Here is a 23,137-nt window from a genome sequence, read left to right as displayed (position 1 = left end):
GAGCAGCAGTAACGTGGCTCACTGTCCCAGCCTTTCCTTCAACAATTTTGTGGGATTTAAGGGGAGAAAACCATCAAGCATCTTCCCACTTACTCCCAGTGTTATTGCAGTTAATGCTCTGCCTTCTGCAATATTGTGTCTGCTATGTTCCTTTCTGAGGCTCTCTCTCGAGCTGCAGAAAGGAGGCAATGGACATACTGGGCTAACTGATACCTTGGACATGGGTACAACTAGTAGGAGCGGTGTGCCAGTCCGCCTACAAGGTCTGCCAGCGTGGATCGGGGCCGTTTTAGGCTGCCAGCTCCTCAGGCAGCACCACGTCCCTGGACGAGCATCATGGTGCAGAGCGGGGGTGTGCGGGCTGGGTGCCATCCAGCCTTGGGAAAACTGATAAACTTGGACATGATATCAGGCAAATGTTGCTGACTGTGGAACTGATAGTTTTGCTCCTGAGGACGAGGCCTGTTGGAGTTTCGAGCATAAATAATTATTATCTCTCCAGTGCAAGGGCTTTGTGCTTGGCCCTCCGTCCCAGCCCCCGCTCCATTCAGCAGGGTCAGGGAGAAGGGGATAAGGGGCGGTGTCTTTGGCTGACATGAGCCCGCTGGGGAGGGATGAGAGGAAGGGGGTCTTGGGGGCTGGGTTCAGAGCAAGGTTAGCCAAATATCGGATAAATTAAGCAAGAGAAACAGACAGCTCAGCTTGCAGTGAACTTTTCACCCAGCTAACCTGTTCCTCACCCTGCATTGCACAGGTGGAGTACAACTCGAGTAGAGCACAACCCTTGCTTTCCCTGCCTCCTCTTTTTGCTGTAGCGCAAGGCATGGCCAAAGGGAGAGAAGGAACCGAAAGGAGTTTGATTAGCTGTTTGGAGTCCAGAAAGTATTAGAGGTCTAATTGCTCTCTTAAGAGCACTGAAGTTTATGCCACTAATTGCAGTGGGTTTAGTGTTTGTTCCAGTGTAGAACCAGGACCAGTAATTTCTGGTCATAGAGAATTGGGAAGAAATTCCATGCTGGAGAGGGCAGGGAACAAATAGCGTCTAAACAGGAATGATTAGAGTTTCTTTGTGGGAAGATGCAAGACTGGTGGGAATTCAGGGAATTCTGATGTTTATATTTCTCTGACTTTTCTTCTGCATTTGCAGTGCAAGTAAATACAAATAATTGCTGACAGATGTTGTAAAAACATAGCATTATGCTAACCGCTAGGCTTAATTTTGTTCTCAGTTACTAATATATATTGTTAACTGTACATGGTGTAGTTTGGCTCTTACTCACATGACCTCTATGTAAATCATGGGCTTTGCTCCAGAGATATGGAACCAAGGGCAGAATTTGGTTTGTTGACCTTTTCCAAAATGCCTACTGCTTCTTTTCCCATCTCCGAAGCTCCAAGCAAATTAAAGTTAATAGGGTGGCAAGTTCTTTGGAAAGTAATATCAGGTAGAGCACTTAAACCCTAGTTCTCTAGGTTAAAATTAATGTTTCAAGTTAGAACTTTGAGTTCTCTGGTCTTCCTATTCGCTCCTTGTAGGTAAGGAAGGTGTGAAACCAATAGAAGCTGCCTGCTTAGAAGCTGCATAGCATTTCCAGTCCTGTATTTTTGTGTGTGTGTGCTCAAATTCCGTAAAAGAGGTCCTTGCAGAGGTTTTAAGAGACTTTTACCGGTAGTGAAGCTTCAGAGGGTAAATGCCAGGAGCTCTGTGTCTGAAATGGAAAGATCATTATATAAACCTAGAGATAAGCGCTGACTTCAGGGAGCTGCGAGCCTTCCTGGAGCAGTATTTTCAGCTTTGCCTCCTGCTCTGCTCAGTGCAGAATGATGGTTTCCCTCCCCCATTTTGGATCTGGGAAGGAGGTCAAGTTTTTCTCGCACTACATGCACTTTTCGGTTCACATACAGCTCCTCAGCCACTGCCAGGTTTACATTAGGTGATTGGCTGCAAAGTAGTACTGACAGCATCTCCCTTGGTATCCCAAATTCCTGGGTGTTGAGGAAGGACAGGAGCTCAGACTGACGTTACCGTGTAGTCCAGATGTGCGTTTGGGCCAGCCCAGCATTGCAGCAGAGTGGGAGCTGTGGTGGCTCCTGCACTGGGGGGAAGGATTCACCAAAGTGGGGGCTGGAATGGCCATGCCTGTTGTAGAGCTTACCTTCAGCATTTCCAGGTCACTCTGTCCTCTCGTACCAGAGGACAAGAATGTTATTTTGCTTTCTTAATGTTTCAGCATTTTGCCCAGCAGGTGAGGAAGAAACGTAGAATGGATGTGGAAGCTCAGTATTTCTACTGACAGAAAGGGACGTGGTTCTGTGAGAGTATGAATGGTAGTGGGGTTGCACTTGGCTTCCCGAGCTTGCCTGTTGCATCAGGCTGTTGCTGATGCTACTAGCTTTTTATCAATCATTTTTTCTTCTTGTGCAGTTGTTTAAAAAATAAAAAATAGTTGAAATCAGCGTAAGGCAGCACTGCTCTCTGCTGCCCCTTCCCCTGTAATGACAGGAACATTTTTGTACGTTTGGTGAACCCAATCCCAGAATGGATTCTGTTCAAATTCACTTTGTTTGCTTGTTGTGGGCCTTAGGTTTGTTGTTCTGAATTTGTTTTTGTCCTCTGGGGATGGCTCTGGCTGACTAATTTTGCAGACTGTTGTTTTTCAAATGCAAGTGCCACCAATGGGGTAAGGACAAGTTCAGCGGTCACCAGATGAGCAAGGCCACTCTTTTTCCATCGGTTTGAAGAGATTCAGCAGAGCTCTAAGTAACACCATGATTTTCCTAAAGACAAATTTGCCTGTCTGATCTGCCAGTTAGAGTGTATGTGCACCATAAAACTCACTCCCTTTCAGACATGTTGGTGAAGTTTCCCAGACCTGTTTGGCCATTCACCTTATGGCTTGAAACCCTTGTGTCAGGGGAGGCTTGTTCTTTCTACTGTATTTTTTTTTTACTGCCCCTTGAGTGACATCATTCAAATGGTGAGTCTCTGAGAGATGATTCATACCAAAAAAAGATCTAATAATTGTTACCAGTTATTCAAATCAGTGTTACTGATTTCCCGCATCCTCCCACTGGTCCCTTGAGCTCCCCCACCCACTCATTTTTCCTAATAATTCCCAGGCTTTCTGGCTGTATGCTTGATATGCCCTCTTCTGTGTTAGTGTGCTAAGGTGTATCTGGCTCTCCCCTGAGGAGCATTTAGGGCTTGGCTGCAGCAGCTTGTGTAGGCAGATACAAGCTGGGATTGAACTGGCTAGGTGGATTGACTGGTGACGGCCTCAATACAGCTCCAAACCGCTTTCACAGCACATCTTCTGTTTCACTCTGCTGTGTCGGTATTGTTGGCAGTCTCTGAGGTAGCTAGATCAAAGCTGGATGAGTAATGTGTCTGCAGGCTACAGTGTTGGGGTGCACAGAACTATGAACTGGATTCTCTAGAGGAGCTCTGCAAAGAATTAGGCTAATTACCTCTCTGCTAGCAGAGACTTGCTCCAGTAGCGACCCTGTGTGCTGCTGCTGTGCCAGTTTGCAGTTAAGAACGTTTCTTCTCTTTCACAAACACAGATCTGTAACTCATGAGGCTTGTTTCTCCAGCACCACAAGTTGAAATCTGTGGTGTGGAGTGATTCATATTGTCAATGTAGAAAGCTGCTGTTGAGAGCGGCCATTATTTTCTTCAAGCAGCTCCTCAGTCTGTCCCCTTTTCCCCATCACACTCTTCATATCCCTGTGCCTTCTCCCTGTTCAAGTCCTGTACACATCCATTTTCTCATTGCTCTTACCTTCCTTGCTCATTTGCTGTATCAGTCACTCCTTTTGTTGGCAGGACCACACTTGAGTTTGCCCAGAGTTAGCTGGATCTAGTGCCCTAGAAATGGGAAGGGGTGAAGCAAGATCAGCTCTGGTTGCTTGCAATGAACATACTGATATTGGGGCACTTGAAGTTCTCAGGTTGCGTTTCAAAGTATTTATGGCTGTTTGCACTGCCTCGTGCGAGGACTAAATGAAACAAGGAACTGTAGACAGTTGTACAGACGTACATAATTTTTCTCCCCTAAGCAAGGAAATGGCATTCACCCTCCTTATTTTTATTAGCCTGGGGATTGAGGGGGTATTTGTCTGACTTGGGGGAGTGGGGGAGTTAGCTTGTTGAAATTTGGGCTGCCGAAAGAAAAATCATTATAAGATAAGTGAAAAGCCTGTTTGGTTGTGGAGGTCATCTGCTCATTCTGGCTGGGAGGGGTTAAGGTGGCAACAGCTGAAGATAAGAATGTTCTCCCCTGCATTTGAGGTGCATTGTTCATTTCACAGGCTGTGGCAAGGAGAATAAAAAGTACACAGAGTATATTGAAATGGCATAGAGACAAAAGCCTTAGTTTACAGTAGTGCATGCAGCACTTCTTTAGATGGCTAAAAAAAATTCAGTTCATTCCCTAATAACTAATTTTTTAAAGGAAAGAAACCTCTTGCTTGGCTTTTACTATAAAACCTATATGAGGTTATGCTGTAACATTAAAGAAAGGGGTCTAAAGCATAATCTGTCCCTCACGTGGGGTTTCCAGACTTTCTTGGTCAGTTATGGGTCATTTTCATGGTTCTGAGCTGTGCAAAGTAAGTGAGGGGGTCACAAAATCTGTGGCTTGTGCACTCTGTATCTGCACTCTGTGAACTTGGCCCCCAAATGAGCCTGCAGCTCTCCCAGTGAGACATACTTAGCAACCTCCTCTCCTGTCCGATGGCATTCCCTGCGCTGCTCGGGGTGACACGGCCTGCACTCCAGGCCATCCCTGGCAGAATGAGCTCACATGAGAGGAGTAATAGAGCTGCCCCTTGCTGGAAGTGAGTAATAGGAATTCGGGGCTGCTCCTGCAGCTGCAGTAAAGCTGGCACCACAGCCCTACTTTGTCAGCAGCAGGGCAGTTGAGGGGAAGAAAAGCTTGGCATAACCTTTGGTATGTTATTTATTATCACTTTGCAGCCCCCTGGAAAATGAACTTTAGAAAATTCGGAGCCGATGGTGACGGTGAACACTGGGAAAACCCAGGAATCAGCAAATCCATTGTGTTGTGCTGACAGAAAGATACTGTTACAACACACTTTAGCTGCCAACTTGCTGCAGTCACTCAATCCATCATGGTGGGCTGTTGGATCACAAGCCAGTGAAACTCAGCCTGGCGTGTTATTTTAGTCTTACATGGACTGTGAGATAAACGGGGCATGAACCAGCCCCCTGGCAGGGGGTCGACCCCTAGCGCCCTCATTAAAGTGCCAATCAAAAAGAGTAATGGAACAGGGAATAGAAAGCTGGCTTCTTCAGCCTCTTACTGCTCTCAGTCTGAGCAACTTTCACAAGCCAAAGGAAACATTTCTCTTCTGAATAGGAGCCAGACTTCCAGAAATACCTCCTCTCCCCTTGTCTCTGTGAGAGCAAGTGCTGAGACTCTTCTGTGTGTCTTGCTTAGGGTGGAAACCCGTTGCTTACTACAGTGCAGGTAGTGGGAAGAAGTGTTGCTGACTGTAACCCAGAAAGGATGGAGATGCTTATTCTGTGGAATAAGCACTGGGCTGTGCGTGCAGGGCTCATTGATTGGTTAGTGACATGGTTTCAATTGCAGATTGCTCACATTTCAGCATTCGTGGGTGAACAATGGAAGGAAACCGGTGGGTCCAGAAGTCTTGCTGGTGTGTGCAAGGTGAGAAAGTGTGTTTGTGTGCCTTGTGTGAGTTATTTCAAACTTCCCCAGGAACCCACAGCAAATAGATCTTGCTATAATTTGGGTGCCTATACAGCTAAGTATATTTGTCTCTGCCTAACCCTCAGATAACACATACTGCAACTGCTATTGTACCACAAATAAAGACATATTCTGTCACAGAAAGGAGTGTTAAGTGTAGTCTTTACATTTCTGGGCTGTTCCCCTCACTGCATGGTAATACTGTAAAAGGTATTACTGAATTAGTTAAATTTGCATATATTTTTCTATTTCTCTGCTTAAATGTTAAGAATTAACTTTAAAATGTTACTGGTTGCAAGAGCATTGTCCTCATATGAGAGAATTATATGATTAAAAAGAGGAGGGGGAAAAAATAGAGGAAAAGGCTTCAGTTGTCTGGTAGATTGCAGGTGACTGCAGGGAGACACATGAGCCCAGAAAGGAGCACACCCCAACCTGCCATTCAGTGCTGCCACCCGATTGTGCTAGTGCTGTTCTCATTTATCTGCCGCTGTGCTGGTGTAGAAACTGTGAGCTAGGGTGCTGCAAAGCTGCAGGCAGGCCTTGTGGTAAGGAAGAGCAAGTGGGAGCAAGGTTCCGGGTTCTGGTGCAGGTCCTGTGCACTTCACTGCATGTTAATGTGGTTGACTAAGATACTGAACTGCTGTTAACTTTTGTACTTTAATTGCCTGAAATTGGGTCAAATTCTGCTGTGTTTTTTTTTTGCTTGTTTGTTTGTTTTTTCCCCCATGAATGCTGTGATGCTTCTGTGAGATGTCTGAAATTTCTGCTGTGCTTACTCTGCTTGGTAACATTTTTCAAAGCAGGTCTGAGGTTCAGTGGTGCACACTTTGGGGGAGAGACCACTGGTGGTGTTTGAGTTGCAGTCAGGGCCTTATCAAAATAAGGATCTGTGCTTGTATGTGTTGGGGGGTGTCTGCTCCTGAAAAGGGTGTTGTTTTTTTTTTGTTGGTGGTGGTTTTCCTCATCTAAATATGCAGGCACAAATTTTTGCCACATCATTCTTCTGTAACCTTGTTGTTTGCACTGCTGACTGGGGGGTGCTTGCCTTGAAGTCATTAGGTATGGTCAGTCATCCACCAAGGTCAATGCAAGTGTTCACTGGTGCGGTTTCTAGAGTGCTGAGGGCTGGTTGATTTGATAGATTTCTCTATTGGTTAAAAATTTCTCTACAGCTGCAGTATCCAGAGTATCCAGTGGTGTGTTTGTTTTGTTTTGTTTTCTTGGCTGGCATTTTTAGTGCACAGAAACAACCATTATGTAGCCTCCATACACAATCCTTGTCCTTTGGGTGACCCATCCATTTATCCAAAATGTAAACGCACATGAAAGCTGTTTACTTCTCTCATGGCCTTTTAGTACTTTTGAGTCAGACCAGAATAGGCCTGAGGTACAAGGTTATTCTTATCCCCTGAGAGAACTGCATGTGCTGGGCACATTGCTTGGGCAGCAGTGTGTCAGTTACCAAAAAAAACCCCAAACCACCCACCCCCAAATCAACCCCTTGTGATTCTGGAGTCCGATTGCATTGAGACAATGTAACTGTACAGCAGGCCGGTAATAGAATTGATATAATGCAGTAGGTATGCACCTCTTATGTAACTGCATTTAGCTCCAAGATTATTTTTATTTCTATACTTGAATATGCTGTAGTTCCACTGAGGGAAAATAGGGAAAGAAATTTTCACTGTTTGTCAGTGGTTAATGAGTAACTTTTTTTTTTTTTTCCTCTTTTTGGCAGACCTCCTTTCATGACTAACACTGCACTGTATTATAGCTGAGACACGTGCAAATCCAGTCACAGTGTGGGGACCCAACCTTGTGTACACATCTGGTGCTGTTTTTACTCATGTTCTCCCATTCCAGAAAGTCTGATGATAGAGAACTAGGAAAGGACTACAGCTCTGCCTTGGAGAAACTGTGCTGACCTCTGATAATGAAACATTTTCTTAGCTAGGTAACTATGGTGTTAGTGAGGCAGATAGATTTGAACTGTCCTGATTCCTTTTTTAAGGCTGTCAGATTATCAGTCCAGCTACCACTAGGCTGTAATCAGTTTGAACCAATGCTACAAAGGGGGAGGTGGAATTCTTTTGGTCCTAGCCCCACCTGTGATAAAACAGCATCCTCAGGTGTGCTGATTAACAGTCTACCATCAAGCTTGAATGTTACAGGAGTCTGGAATAGAATGCAAATCTCTAGGCTTAGTCTGATTTTTCAGAACTACATGTAATTCTGTGTTCCTTCTTTATAGCAACTATGCTTCTAAGAATAGAGGTTATTAGGAGTATGGCTATCACTTTTCAAAATTAAAGAAATTTATATATATTATGTATACATACACACAAACCATATGCAGTGTTTCTTTATGAGAAACCAAGTTAGGTATTTGTGCATGTTATATTAAGATGTGTCTTTTGTTTTTCTGCTTTTAAATCTTTACAGTTGCCTGTAACCTGGAGTGTGTACACCTAGAAAGCTGCTTTTTTGCACCAAGGTACCAGAGGTGAAAACACTGTGATTAACAGATAGAGCAATGTTCTTCAAGGAAGAGAAGCACAGTACGTGAGGTTATTCATGAAGGAGTCATCATCTAGTGGTTTGGGTTGTAGGAAACAGGTCAGTGCTAAACTGTGTTATGGGGGGAAAAATAATTTTTTTTGGTATGTGTGTGTATGTATATGTACACATGTATTTGGCCTATGATCCTAGAAAGTAAATCTAGGACTGATGAGATAATAGATAAATGGTATAAAACATCATGTAGTCTAGGAAATGGAATAGCAAATAGATCAAAGTCTCCTTGTCATAAGCATGCATTATGATTAGTCTCCATTTTGAGATGTGGAACTTCTAGCCACTTACTTTCTCTCCACAAAAATGTAAGCACTGCACTTTTTTGATAAACAGCTTAAGATGTTCAGCTAGTATCTAGCTGATTTATTAGAAAAATCTATTCAAGAGCAGAAGGAAGGGAAGGGTATTATCCACATCTTGCATGCTGTTTACCTTATTTCAGGCATATCTCATTTTGTATTTCCTGTTTCACTGCCTGTACTTTAAATAAAGTAGCTCACGCATTAAAAAAAAAAAATGCTACAGTAAGAAAATGAAGTTGGGCTGAGTAGGCAGAGAACAGGTTGCACAGTTTTCATCAAAATCTGGGTAAAATTAATTACAGCTAACAGGCAGTAGCAGTGTTTCTACTTTAGCATTATCAGTGCATGGGTTATGTGTTTTTGTTTGTTTTCATAAATACTGCCTTCGTTGTTGATGGGGTTTTTTAACCTTTATCAGCATGTGAAGGTGGGTGGCTGCATGGAGACTTTATCAACAGCTTCTTATAGATACTTGAGCAACTGAGTATAAAAAAAAGTATTTTCATTCCTGAATTGTATTAGCTGTGTGTTAAAGAGAGTCCGGGGGAAAAAGATGGGTTTCTGTCTCTCATCAGTAATTGTTTTTTCTCCACAGCTTCTGAAATATCAAGACAATCTGCTTTTATTGCTGTAAGTCATACCTCCTCCTTAAATGAAACCAAGCTAAAGGGTAAGCATACTGTTTTCATGAAGCTTAAAACTTTACATAATTTGGTAAACAGAATTATGTTGTCTTGTCTGCTTACAGCTTGTGTTTGATTTAAGAATTTCAGTGAAAGCTAGAGACCTGCACTTACTCTCTACCTCCTCTGAAAACTATTTTTGAGTATGGCTCTTGGAATCTGAAAGTTCTATTTATTCACTTAGTAATAATGCTAGTAGTGCCAATAACAATAGGAAGTCCACAGTAAAAGTTCTGAAATAATATAAAAATAGTTGGGTTACAGCAACAAGTAATATCTGAGCTTTTAAAAAAAATCATAGAAGAAATCCAGAGTTCTAATTGAATTTGTTCTGGAATGCTCAGTGAGGATATGGATTTCTTGCATGTAGGGCTGTAGATCACTCCTCGTAATCAGCACTGTATGTGTACCCGTAAGAGAAAACTCTGCACGTCTGTATAGGAATGAGCAACTTCAGTCACTGTACTTGAAAGGAGCACAGTAACAATGTTGGAACAGCATTGTAACATAGAATAATCTAAGCCAGTTAACAGTCCATGGCACTCTTATACATCAAGGGCAGTGGGTACACTGAAGTTTTAAGTAATGTTCTGTTTAATCGTTACCACCAGCCAAAAAACAGGTTATGCACATTCCAAAAGAAATAAAATACATTAGCTATATCCATTACCTCCTGTGACTCTCTGGGTTCAGGTCGCTCAATGGGTATACTATCATTCTTCTTTTCAGGTGTTTGCTTAGCAGCTCCATACTTACCTGCTGCGAAACAAAGTATGCAAGCCTTTTGCCTGTAACTTATCACCACAGAGCTCTGAACTACTTTTATTCACCTTGCCCACCTACTTTATAGTTTTAGCAACTAGACATTTTCTGCATTAAAAAAAGAGTTCTACAGGGGAGAGAAGCAGGAAGTCTTAGTAGCAGAGTCCAACGGGACTGACATGTTAAAGCACTGTTGAGCCAATGCACTTGTTGAATTCTACACTTTACTTAAATTTATACAAAGAAATATACAAAAGTGGTGCATTAAATCAGTTTCATTTGCATAATGGACTTTGTGGATTTTGATTTCCAGTCACAGACCATACACACATCCACTGATACTACATTTTGTCCTTACACAGTGGTCCTCCGCCTTTCACAGTACAAGAGTTAAAAACAGTTTTACTTCTAACCTTCAGTATAAAAATATTCCTGTATGCCTTTACCATAAAGGATATAAAAAGGTAAATTTAAGATGAAAGTAAAGTTATAGTGGACTTCTTATTTTTGAGTCAAAGGCTTACAAAATCAACACTTATAAGGCTCCTGAAACTTGCAAAAGGTTACTGAACAGTTTTGCAAAAATCGTGTAATCACATTTGAACCTTGCATAGCAGAGTGCCGTATTGCATGCAAATATTCAGCACAGTTGCTGAACTATCTCCAGGGAGCACACATGAAAACTAGAGTGGGGTGGAAGCCAAAAAAAAAAAAAAAAAGAAGAAAAAAAGAAAACCACAAAAACAAATCCACACACCTACCTGCAGGGTATCCCTTCTGTTACATTCCTCAATCTCTAGCTTGGTTAAAATTGATGAGACAAATACTCATTTGATATACAACACTTGAAAAAACATATTATTTTTATTATTTCAAAAAGTTTAATTTTGAAGAGGTTGTCATTAAGACAAATGATGCAGTGATGTCTCTCCCCCCCATCCCAGGCATTTCCAGTGCTAGGAGAATTCTACAATAACCAGCTAACTATATTTACACTCAATCAGAGTGGAGGGAAAAACTGAAGTTAAAGATTTTGGTTTCCAGGGCTGCTCACTTCAACTATTTTCAAAACAACTTGGAAGCCTTCACAAGTACAGACTTTGCTAAGTCTGAGTTCTGGATCAGTACAGATTCAGCTTTATCTTTTCTAGTATTTTGGAAATGTAATTGAGCTAGTGAGTCATCACTGCAATATTTAACATAACACAATTATTTTGTTAAAAACAATGACATTTCAGTGGAATATTAGGTATACATACATTTAGCTGTACTAGTGATAAAAAAAGAAAAAAAAAATCAATACACCTAATTACAGTGTTAAAACTACAGGACTTCTGTGCTCCAACAGCTGCAGTTAACTCAATTTTTGTTTTTAAACTCTTACCTAGATTCCTGAACTGTGAAAAGCAAAGAGAGAGAGAACAGGTGGTTTCAGGTACTGCAGTAAGACTCAGTATAGATCCTTTAATTTCTTTACACAGTAAACAGACTTCTGTTTATACCAACACCCTGGTCTGTACCTTCTTATTTACAAGAAACACTTTTACATATATACATGTTAGCAAAATACAGGCTTCTCCCAGAAACAGATGCATTTCAGCTGTATCTTAGTTATACAACTAATGCTTTAAAAACAAAACAAAGCCCACCACACTTATTTTCTTACTCACAATGATTCCATATAGTTAAATACTAAAATCATATTTATTTCCTTCCCATATAGTATTTTCTTTAGTTACAGAATACCATCAGCTCCAGACTGATTCTTGCAATTCACTCTGTTGGTAAGGAAGATGTTTCAAGAGTCCAGCTCTAGTTGTTCTTGATTTTCACTGAGTCTTAACATAAGCTGTTGTTCATAATATAGGCTCTTTGCATAGTTTATTTCTTGACAGAGTTTTACTGCAAGAACTTCAGATTGCACAGTGACCTGCAAAAAATAAATGTGTTTATTGTTAATTTGGCACTACTATTATCTAAAGCAGAGTATTTTTTATTACTTCATTAACTGAAGAAATTGGGTCGCCGATGCTTGAAGTCTCTGTAAAGGAATAGAAATGTTTCAGTGGAGACCTGTTCTCAGTGCTGAGGTGCAGCACAGAAGAAATGAGACAGACAGGCAGGTAGCCAAAGTTTAGGTATTGTTGGGTGAGAGCAGAAACATCTTGCAATATTTGAAGTTATTTCCTTCGCTTCCTCTCCTACCTTTCATCTGGCTTGTCTGTTTGGAATGTAAACTGACTTGGGTCAGGGGTGAGCTTGTAACCTTGTCTGTAAAACAGACCCTGAGCAACTACTGTAACGAAGCAAAAAAACTAATGGGTTTAGAGGTGAGAGTTCTGATTATCTTTTACATGTATGACATACATATGACTTTCAAATCCTAGGCATTTAGAAGTAAAAAATACAATATATGTGAGGAGAAAACTAGAGTAAAAACAAAGAGCACAGTATTTAAGTTCCATGTATGTGTTGTAAAGTTAATCTTTTCTCAAGTAAAGAAACATTTCCTATTTCGTTGTTCAGGAATATTTTTGATTATACCATCAGCTTTTCTCGGAATCTTTATGCAACAAGTTTTATCATTACTTAAAACTTTTTGGCAGCAGCTATCTTCACTGCTGTCAGAACATTTTCATTGTTGAGCAGTACTGGAAACCAAACACTGATGGCTACAAACATTTTCGGCACTAGTATTTAGGGGAAAGGAAACCCTGCATGAATGTAACAGTAGGCGCTCAATCCTTACCATTGGTTTTTGTTGGGATGGACCTGGAATTGCTACACCACTACTTGTATTAACAGCTTTCTTCGTCAACTGTACATACACTTTTCCATGATCTTTTGAAACAAGACAGTGGTAGAGATCATCATACTTGATTTCTAGGAAGACGGCATCACGGTCTGTGTAGTCACTATCCTTGACAATCTTGAGGAAATAAACAGCCTTGGATGAAATGAGAACACAATACTTCTCTGTGTTCTCCACTGCTATGAAGCTGCAAAAAAAAAAAAAAAAAGGAAAAAATAAACCACAAAAACAACCCCAAGAAATGAATCACATGAAGCTAAAAATACTCAGCTGTAATAAATGTCTTAACCTGTTGTGTTCAGTGACCTTTAGAAGTCTTTCAGAAAAATTAATAGCATAACATGTATAATTCATTTGTATTTAATTTAAACTGTTCTAAAAGGCAAGCTGGTGAGTACCCCCTCAGCTGAAAAAGATCATGCTGTAAATCAAATATTAGCACTAAATGCCTGGCTTCTAGCTTTGGACATTAAAAGGGTATATAAAAATATCCTTTAACAAGACTTAGGAAGATTAATTTCCTTGCACTGGCAGTTTTACACTGAAGTTTAATTGTAACTTCAGTTCCATTACTGATATGTGAAAAAGGTGTTCAGGTATTTATGACAAAAGCATTATCCTTTTACATGTTATAAACCTACTGTAGTTCCTTTTACCACACACTTACCTTGCCTTTAAAAACAAACAAACAAAAAACGTTTAACCTGCTGCTTGGACCAGTAGCTAGAAAAGAGAAATTAGCTGTTTAACACTGGGGTGAAAGGTTAAGCAGCAAGCAGGTTTCCCCAGAGAGATTAGTCCAAGTGATGAATAGGGGAGGTAGAAAAGAGTGAATTAAGAAGATTGAGAATTACGATGGCTGGGAAGGTTGATGTGTAAAATATAGCAGTAAGGAATGCTAAAGTGGAATAGATATTTCACACGCAAACACTTCTCCCCCACTTTTGATTTACTCCTGAAATGAACCTCATTAGTGATTTTTTTTAAATTCTGAAAATTTCAGAAAATTATATATAGAATATACAACATTACCAGGAAAGAGTGCTAAACAGGGTAATAATGCTCTGTCAGCAACTCACGACAGTAGAAGTATCTGCAGAACTAAGATTCTCTTGCTGTCAAATAGGTTCAAAATTACTATTTTCCGAACAGTTGCTTGTACATATCTGTCTGCTTTTGCCCTATATTATGCAGAACACTCCACTGTTTTTGAAAACACTGAAGATTTTCAGTTTCAAGAGCTTTTGATAGACAGAAAAGCTTACCGTCTCTAATGACCAATTCCAGAACTACTGTCTGTTTTGCCATATTTCAAAAGCTCAGATCATGGTTCCTTTTTGTAGTATAAAATAATAACGTCAGTAATTTTCTATTGATACTTCTCTGAAAGATGCCATTCCGTGCTGAACTTGTCTTTTCCCTGCCCTGTGTATTATAGTCACATCAGCTGACAAATGCTTTTGCTTCCATGAAATTGAAGAAGACGTACATGCTCATCTGAGTTAACAGATTAAATTTTCATTTAAGTGCTGTGAAGAGTAGCATGATACGACTATGGTATGATAGCAGTTGGGTTCCTTTAAGTAAAAGGAGCAGAAACACTCATTTTTGTCCACTTTAAAACAAAAACCCTAGGCAAAAGTGTTCACACATCGACTGAAAAGAGCATTTGTTCCTCAGTTTTCCTTCAAAGTTCAAACACCTCAGGATAAGGTTTTCTCTTTGAAATAAGTATGAAGGAGAGTGATTTTTTTAAGAAGTAGCACAGAAATCTTCATTTTAAAATACAGTCACATTATAGCCTGCAGAATAGTCTTGTTCCTTTGAATAGGCACATAAAAGCAAGTCCACTATTTTATGCAAATCCTAGCTTTGACTCGGGTTGAACTTCCACTGGAAGCAAAACCAGAGCAAACTTACTGGCACACTGGGAAAGAAAATTCAAAGAAAGTTTATCAGAAATTCCTAATGTTCTGTCCCTGTTCTTCACAATTGTCCAAGTGAAGTTGAGAAATTTTAGTTTTTGTATATCCACAAAAGCGGACCAGCTGTTTTTTCCTCATGTATGCCATTACAGTCCTCTATATGGGGACATCCATGGAGAGAACTGAAGCACCAAAAGCTACTATAAAGTTCAGTGCACACAACTGGGAAACCAGACTACAGGTTTGTATTTTTTCCATAAGAAGAACAGATTCTCTCTCAGATTTTTCATACAAGATTTTTACTGCTGTCATGTATATATTTTGAGGAATGGAAATAGAGGACACATTTTATGGCGAAGCACTGAAACATTAGCTAATTTGTAGTTCAAGCTCTACATTTTGTTCTAAGTTTGAGTCATGCATCATTACCCATTTTCTTTTGCCAACTATTATTTTCTTCTCTATGCCTAGCTCTCAAAATGAGTATTTAACCTTTTAAGATACTACTTCAAGATAATACTTTAGTTGACTGTTTTTTTTTTTAAACATGCTTCTACACTATTAAAAAAATCTCAAATTAATAAAATGAAAGATTAAATGAAACATGATCCAGTAGAACAAAGCAGAAGCAACCAGATCTCTGGAGAATTTGTGGGTTTTTAACAACATCAGGAAGTAATTACACAATATTTTCCAGAAGTGAAACAGTGAGCCTAACTGGAAAAAAATGTGGAAACATTTAGTTAGAACAGTAGAGCAAGGTATTAAACCCCCTTTTATGGATTTAACTCTGAAGGAAAATATGCAAATAATCAGGTCTTTAAATGTGTTTCTGATTATGATACTGGGATAAAAGTCAGAGGCATAATTTTGTACTTACTTTCCATGACAAGAAACACTGTTTTCTTGTTGAATGATATTCTTAATGGTGAAAGTCACAGTGATTGAACAGTGTGACTCAATGACAAATGCACAGAGATCTGCTTACAGGGTATACTTGCAAAAAGTTGATGCTAAAATATTTTTTTGTCACAAATTGCTTTCTTTTGATTCTCCTCACTTAAGAGCCAGACTGGACATGCCATTTAGATTCTTTATGTGAGATTAAAATAGTAAGAGTGCAAGATCACAAGGCCACAAGCAAGTGGCAAACTACAAACTCTTTGTTACAGGCAGCTGGAAGTAACCTGGCTTTTGGTACCAAATCGTTGATGCTGGTGGAGTTAGGACAGACTGCTGAATGGGTAACGCCCTCTGCGAGCTTCACCACATACTTTACTTTTTTTCTTGAGGCATTGAAAACAATTCTAACTACTTTGTCTTGACACATGCTCTGTTGGATAATAGGTGCAAAACAGTATTATATGAAATACTGAAAACAGCTGTTCAGGTAACTGTGGTAGAGAAGGATCTGGTTAAGTAATGAATTACACCTTGAGACCCTAACCCAGCAAACTGACATGTCCTATAGAAACCAATGTAGAAATATCTTTCTGTGCTTTTATTCAATACACTTTTTTTTTTTTTTTTTAATACTGTCAACCCTGACCACCAGTAGAACATCACCTGCTGTTTTCACTTGCTTTCATGCACCTATAGCCAAGGCATTCAAGCATATATGCAAAACTGATGGCACATCTTTTACCCATTCAGATCATTCAGCATAGGCTTTTCTGGAAAAATAAATACATGAATATAAATATAGTGCAGGTTATTCTGCTCATTAACTGTTAACACTCTTAGTTCAGGAATAACATGTACTACAAGCATCCAAGTTAGCTTCTCTCATATCTAAACCAGAGCCACCTGAGACTGTACACAAGTAACAGGTCAGTGTGATTCACCTACTGCTATTATGGAGACACTAGCCACTCTCCTAGGCCTTTGACTGTGAGAAATAGCACACAGAGGCGGATAAAGGAACAGATACTAGTTCTGCCTGTATGGATGTGCTTCTGTTACACAGGAAGAGGAGTACACATTCTGGCAACACAGATCTATTTATGCACAGGAAAGGCTGGGCATGCTTTGAACATGCACGTTAAACGGACTGCTGCTTGCTTAGAAACTTAAAAAAACTTCATTTTTTGTAATAAGAGAAGGGAACAGACCATTAAAAGGACCAAGTCAAGAAGCCAAGGCTCCAATTTTTCTGCAGATTGCATGCCATGTGAGATCAATGGCAGTTAGCAGCAGATGAAGCATGGACCCCAGTGGCACCTGCTATGACATTTGTATATAGCCAGTGGACAGGCCGTTGTGTTAAGTCATCAGATGCTAGTACTGTGCTGCTAATTAGTACCAGGAGAAAACAAATTACACGTATGTGCATGCACGTGTGTGAAATCATTTTTATTTCTCTTTCCCAAAGACACAAAGATAGAATGGTAGCAAATGGAACTACTTAGAGTAACTGTGTCAGTACTTACAACTCATCTTGGATGTTGTCAGTCAGTTTGAACAGCTGTTCTTGTCCTTCCGCTTGACTTTTTACATAGCGGGGCAAGAGCCCTTGGGGTCCTCTGCAGCAGCGTGGCTTTCTCACTCTCACCACTTGTGTCCTACACGCAAAATAGGTGCAGAAAAATGACTTATTGCAACAGCATGGCTTTTTCTTCTACTTAAACCTGTCAGCACACAACAGTTTTATTTATTTTGAAATACGAGGTGTGATAAAGCCTTTAAAAATACAAGGTCTTCACAAATACAGCATGTGGATTCTGTAGTGTTTGGCCTTGAAGACACAGTATCTATTCATATGGCTTTTCATTTCAAAGAAATCTTTCCCAGTTTTCTCCTACAATTAAGGGGCAGTGAGCTCAATGAAGAAGCAACATAAACCGAGTATATGGTTTGCAAGTCTTTGATCTATTTATCAGCAGAATTCCATTGATTTGACAGTTTCTTCTCAATTCTCTACAGACTGCATTGACCTAAACGGCGCTCCCACTAACAGACAGTTGCCCGTAGTTAAAAATTGCAGGTTTATAGAAATAGGAACATGCAGTAAAGTTAAATGAAAAATCTACAATTAGAATCTCTGAGCAAGGCTTAGTATACTTCACCCTTTTTGAGTAGCTATTAAAAATGAAAGTAATACAAAGACACACATGGCTTAAGAGACATCAGAGGTTGATACTGGCCACAGTGCTAAAGAACTGCAGGGTAGGTTCCTCCCCTAGCAGTATTTTGTTAAAAAATAATATTCTGAATTCCTTTAAGCTTTTGGAACGCCCTACCCCTGAAGAATTGTGTTACAGGCTGTGCAGCCTTGCTTTATTCTCTGTCCTTTCCCAATAGCATCACTCTGGGACTGGTGCATGGTTTTTCATACCTCCCAAGCTACTGCTGTTACTAGCTTTTCAAGCCAAATGCACCATTCTTGATTAGTGCACTCTACTTCCCATCTTGATACTTTCTAAAGACCCTGTACAATGAACTGCTTCTATCCTTTTTGATCAAAAGAAAGGAGGAAAAAATCCCACGTAACAACGGCTTTTCTTTATAAGCTGCTTGGCAATAGCACACAAGAGTACTTGCCTTCGAAGCTTTGCTTTCTGCAGATGTTTTCTCTGGAGCCCTGTTTCTTTGTTACCTTTCCCCTTCAGCAGTCCTGTCCAAGACTCGTAACACATGCACACTTAAAATTTGGTTTCCTTCCAGTCTTTGACACCCATGCCCTTTAATCGTGACAGACAATTTTTTGCCCCTTCCCTTCTTGGCTTCAGTAAATACTGTTGGAATAGTCCAGTATTTACCTGTCCTGCTTAACTGCTTCAGGTTTCGGTAAAATATTAATTAATTAATTAATTACAAAGGCTTCCAAGCAAAAAAAATGCCAATATGAAAACTCAGTTTGTTTCATAGAGGTACTTTGTTTCCCTCATTTGCAAAAAAAAAAAAAAAAAAAAAAGTTTAATGCCTTAAAACTGTATTCTTCCATGGGTAGCAGTTATCTGAACCAGAATAACCGAAACACTAGATGAACAGATGACTTCCACAACCTATATATGACTAAACTATTCCTCTGAATAACGGCTGTATACAGTTGTTAGAACTTCCCCATGAACTACAATCACTTGGGAACAAATCACCTCTTCAGACCCTTAGATCTTCTAGATAAAAATAGGATTCATCTATAGTGGGCACAGTTGCATGGTAGTATTGCTATAGTTTTGAACCTACATAGGAGGTGAATAAATCAGTGCCTCTTTTTACATATTCTTACAAATTAGTAAACAAAGTGTGTGCATGCCTTCATGAAATGGAAAATGTTATGTCAAAGTTCCAAATAAACTAAAACGTTCCAACCAGCGTGATACTCACATCTTGCTACTTGTCCTACTTCCTCACTTCCAAAAGCAGGAAAATGACAAAGTTTTACTTGTCCAAGCAGCCCCAACTGGCTTTTAAACCTCTCTACAGCACCTGTAGCTTCTATTGACAAGTTTAAAGAGCCAATGTCTGAAGCGTGATGTATGCTTTTTAACTCACTATGGGCCAATCATTAATTTTTCACTTAGACACTTTCTTTCCCCATTATACATTCAGGAAAGTTAGATAATGGAGCGTTCAACCATCCACATGGGAATGAGAAACAACTGCATAATGGTTTTTATATTAACTGTCTTTTAGATAAACAGTTAGCTGTGCTATTTTCTCTAATACCATGTGGTACCATGGGAAGGGGTACCTGAAACACTGTATGCACGAATCTTGCAAAAATGAGGAAGGAACGGGTCCTTTAATCAGATCTATTCTGTAGCAGCCAGGACATCAGTGAACACTTGTTTCTAATGTCTGGCTTAGAAGCAGATCAGACAGACCCAGCAGAAGTACTAGTTAGTTACCCCAGTCAATTTCCGAAAGACTTGGCAATTTATAGTTGTAGGTTTGGTGTTTTTTTGGGGGGGTTATTTTTTAACAGAAGAAGTATTAAGAAATACAGTGTTTACTGTCTCTATAGCTACTTCACAATAAAAATGTTCATCCTGGTGAAAAAAGTTAATTCTCATCTTGGTGATAAGAAGGCCAGCTGCTTTTCAACGAAGTGTCACTAGTGCTAGCATAAATTGCATTGATTTAGTCCATCAGCCCCTTGGCAAACTGGTCTGTTTGGTCTGGACAGCTAACAGCATTCCACAGAACTTGATTTTTTTTTTTTCTAATCTAAAAATTTGTTCTACACTCTCAAGTTACATTTTGTAAATAATAAGCAACACTGATGAAATGCAAAAAGTGAAGATTTGTAAAGCAGAATGACCGGTGGTGTGCCCACATCTGTATTGCATTAAACATGCACTCAACAGATTTGCTGATTCTTTTTTAATAAGCTCACAAAAGGCAATACAAGACAGAAATGCCCTCATGTCTACTAGACACAGCAGGGAAGAGTGCTCCTGAATGGAGACACAAAGGGATTGGAAATGGTGTCAGAAGGTTGAGGCACACACTACAGTTCTTCACTGTTCAGACAAAGCTGAACGCTGGAGCATCTCATTTCAGATGGCTGTACATCCACTAAAAACAGTTAGCAGTGTTAATTGATTGGCTTTTGCTTAATGGTTCACAGGATTCCTGTGATTCAGTTGACCAGTTCTGAGCCAGAATGTTTTAAATTAAAACAGATCACAGACTAGTTGTGTAAGGAAGTTGTTCATATTTTACTGATGAGAATTATTTACCAACTTAGATCTAAAAAAGTTCTACAACAGAAATAACATGCTTTAGGGAATTATTTTTTATCCTTTCTCCTTCACTATGGCTTTTGCTCTTAGGGTATCTGAGGTGCACAGCACTGTTCTCAAAACCGTTACTCATCTTTGACTGTCCTCTGGACCTAAACATTTCATTGAAGTGTAGCTAGGTTGCTTTGTAAAGACAAACAAACAAAAATATCAGAATGTAACAAAATGTTTATCAACAGATTATAGTCTGTGAAAACAAAACATCACACTTCTAAAATTATATGCAAGAAGGCACCAACTTTTGCTATTACACCCTTCAGTTTCCTTAGTACTAACACCCAAATTATTACTCAGAATACTCCAACTTTACCTGCAATCAAAAAAGCAACAGGAAAAAAGAAAAAAAACAAACAAACTGTGACCAACACAGCGATCACTATGACTTCTCACTTAGGATGCGGACCTGTACAATTTAGTATCTGCTGTCCTGGTAACAGAGCAGCAATGGCAACTACGAACCCATTTAAAAAGGCAACCTGAGCCACATTTAACGTGCATACAGATTTTGATCCATAATCAGAAGAGCACGAGGACACCCAAAACCCAATGCAAACAACAGCTCTAAGTGCAAAGAGACACAATTCTGGCATTATGAAAACAGCATTGAATAGAAAAGGGTCTTCATAGACACTTCAGCTGCTGTACTGACTGACTGTCACCTATGCTAACCCTATGCTAAGTCCATTTTTGTTGACAAACACCGGTGTGCAGATCAGCAATGTAAGCCTCCAACGAGGTCTCTCCCTCTAGCCACAGGGCTCTCCCACACTTCCTAATAATTTTCTTCAGCTAGACACAGTTCTTGCTGCCAAAACCTTCCAGCCACTATCATCAATGCATTGTGTTCATAAAGGTAACCAGTCTTACAGCCTTGTCATTCTAACCCATTTAAAGCAATAAACTTCTGGTTCTGGTATAGCTCAAATTCTGTCTTTGCTTCCATTGTAAGTGGCAGGTAGTATAAGCCTATGAATTCAATTGCTGCTGGTATTTTGGAGAAATAATGCTAAATCTGTTACCTCTGTGGTTCTGGAAAAAGTCTGCTTCACAAATACAGAGACTGCTTTGTCTGAGGAGGTTTTAGTACATTTCAGACACTGAAAAGAGACTTAATCTGGTAAGCTAAAGGAGGAATAGTCTTGCATCTTTTATTATAAAATATGCAATAACTTAAGTACTTGCCACATTTGTTCAAGACAATTTTACCTGCAGCCCTTCAGTAAGTATCATCATCCCATGCATAATGCATCCCTACAAAATGCAGAATGAAGGCAGCACTGGTCTGTCTTACAAATCCATGATTGGAGAGCACAGCATAAAGCATAAGAAGTCCCAGAATCAATTAAGAATGACCTCAAAGTTCAACAATCACAACCAAATTACAGATGATGCTCTCATAGCACAGGAATATAAGAATAATAAACAAAAGCAAATGTATGCCATTTCTGGTAAGGCCTGTTACTTCCTAACACGCTTCTGCAAAATAGTAAAAATCCACCATTTCCATGACTCCTTATTGATATACTTACATGTACTTTGTTTCAAATATTGCACCATGGCAATAAGCAGGAATGTACTCCACATTTACTGAGCATAAAGGAGCAGAAAGTTGTTAACCACATGTTCTCTGCATCTGAGAACGCAAACATTACATGACTTGGGCCCAGCTTCAGAGAACTTTATGACAATTACATGGGTTCATTGTGACTGTACTGGCAAATGGTAACTACTATCTCCTACTCATAAGTAAGGCGCCCACTTCCCTGTGTTGGGCTTATGATTTCTTGGAAAAATCTGCCACCTGCAACCCAGAGAGTTGGCACAGATCTGTGATGGCGTTCATTCACCAACTGGGACAAAGATACTTTTAAGGTGTGTTACAAATATGCACGCAGTACAGTCTGAGTACAGGATTTGGCATTAGAATATCTGTTAGATGCAAGAATGTGTAAAATCATGAGCCAGACAGCTCCCTGCTGACTGCATATCTGAGGAAGCTTTATATGCACCGTTTATTCCAGCAAATACATGGAATATATTGTACTTGTTAAATGTGTTCCCAAAATGCTAGTTTCAGGCAGAAACATGCAAATAAATGGTGCCTAGGGTTAAAACCTCCCACTTATAGTCAAATCCCTCCTCTTTTGAGGGATCTACCAGCTCAGATACTGAAGACCTTTATCTGACCCAATATGCTTTTCAGAGAGCTGCAGCATGCTGAAGAAGTAACTGTTTATCATGTAGGCTGTTCCTGCCAACTTCTCTGAGATGGAGCTATTTTCTCCCCTCCCCCCTTTCTTTTGTGTACGACATCAAACCAAAACTGAATACTATTCATTGGGATTATGATTGAATACAACCTCTTCAGGCTCCAAGTTCAAAAGGAAGTGAGAAGAAATTAAGACATCAAGAATCACTTCCTTATAAACCGGGAGCAGCAGATACACTCACCAAAATGACACATTATTGAAACATCCATGTTAGAAATCCACGAGCTGCATATGTAATTTACATGTGCTTGTATACCGGACAACTGCATGGCACTTACCACAGTTGTGCATCAACCACTGTTCAACCTTTGGTACTTCTCCACC

General features: G+C 39.9%; 1 protein-coding gene and 1 long non-coding RNA gene across 8 annotated transcripts in view; one reads left to right on the top strand and one right to left on the bottom strand.

The window, feature by feature from the left end:
• LOC106017649 (uncharacterized) overlaps nucleotides 1-23,137 on the top strand; it is a 33,345-nt gene that overhangs the window by 1,959 nt on the left and 8,249 nt on the right. The window contains exons 1-4 of one of the 4 annotated variants that reach the window (XR_011804678.1): nucleotides 4,393-5,492; nucleotides 5,616-5,693; nucleotides 8,181-8,354; nucleotides 9,210-9,284. This is a non-coding gene — a long non-coding RNA (uncharacterized lncRNA). Of the gene's footprint in view, nucleotides 1-4,392; nucleotides 5,694-7,467; nucleotides 7,693-8,180; nucleotides 8,355-9,209; nucleotides 9,285-23,137 lie in introns of those variants that run through there. The other 3 variants (XR_011804677.1, XR_011804679.1, XR_011804680.1) reach the window with 3 other exon arrangements.
• The window catches only part of VPS13D (vacuolar protein sorting 13 homolog D), a 104,779-nt gene continuing 91,905 nt past the window's right edge, over nucleotides 10,264-23,137 (bottom strand). For all 4 annotated transcript variants that reach the window (XM_072026949.1, XM_072026950.1, XM_038166774.2 and 1 more), the window contains 3 exons: nucleotides 17,226-17,357; nucleotides 12,809-13,058; nucleotides 10,264-11,989 (listed from right to left, as the gene is read on the bottom strand). In XM_072026949.1, the coding sequence (XP_071883050.1) occupies nucleotides 11,858-11,989; nucleotides 12,809-13,058; nucleotides 17,226-17,357 (514 nt within the window). In that variant the 3' untranslated portion in view covers nucleotides 10,264-11,857. The remainder of the gene's footprint in view (nucleotides 11,990-12,808; nucleotides 13,059-17,225; nucleotides 17,358-23,137) is intronic.

Source organism: Anas platyrhynchos, chromosome 22, assembly GCF_047663525.1.
Source record: "Anas platyrhynchos isolate ZD024472 breed Pekin duck chromosome 22, IASCAAS_PekinDuck_T2T, whole genome shotgun sequence".
NCBI lineage: Eukaryota > Metazoa > Chordata > Aves > Anseriformes > Anatidae > Anas > Anas platyrhynchos.
Note: the sequence above shows the minus strand (reverse complement) of the source record. Positions and strands in the feature narration are given on the sequence as shown.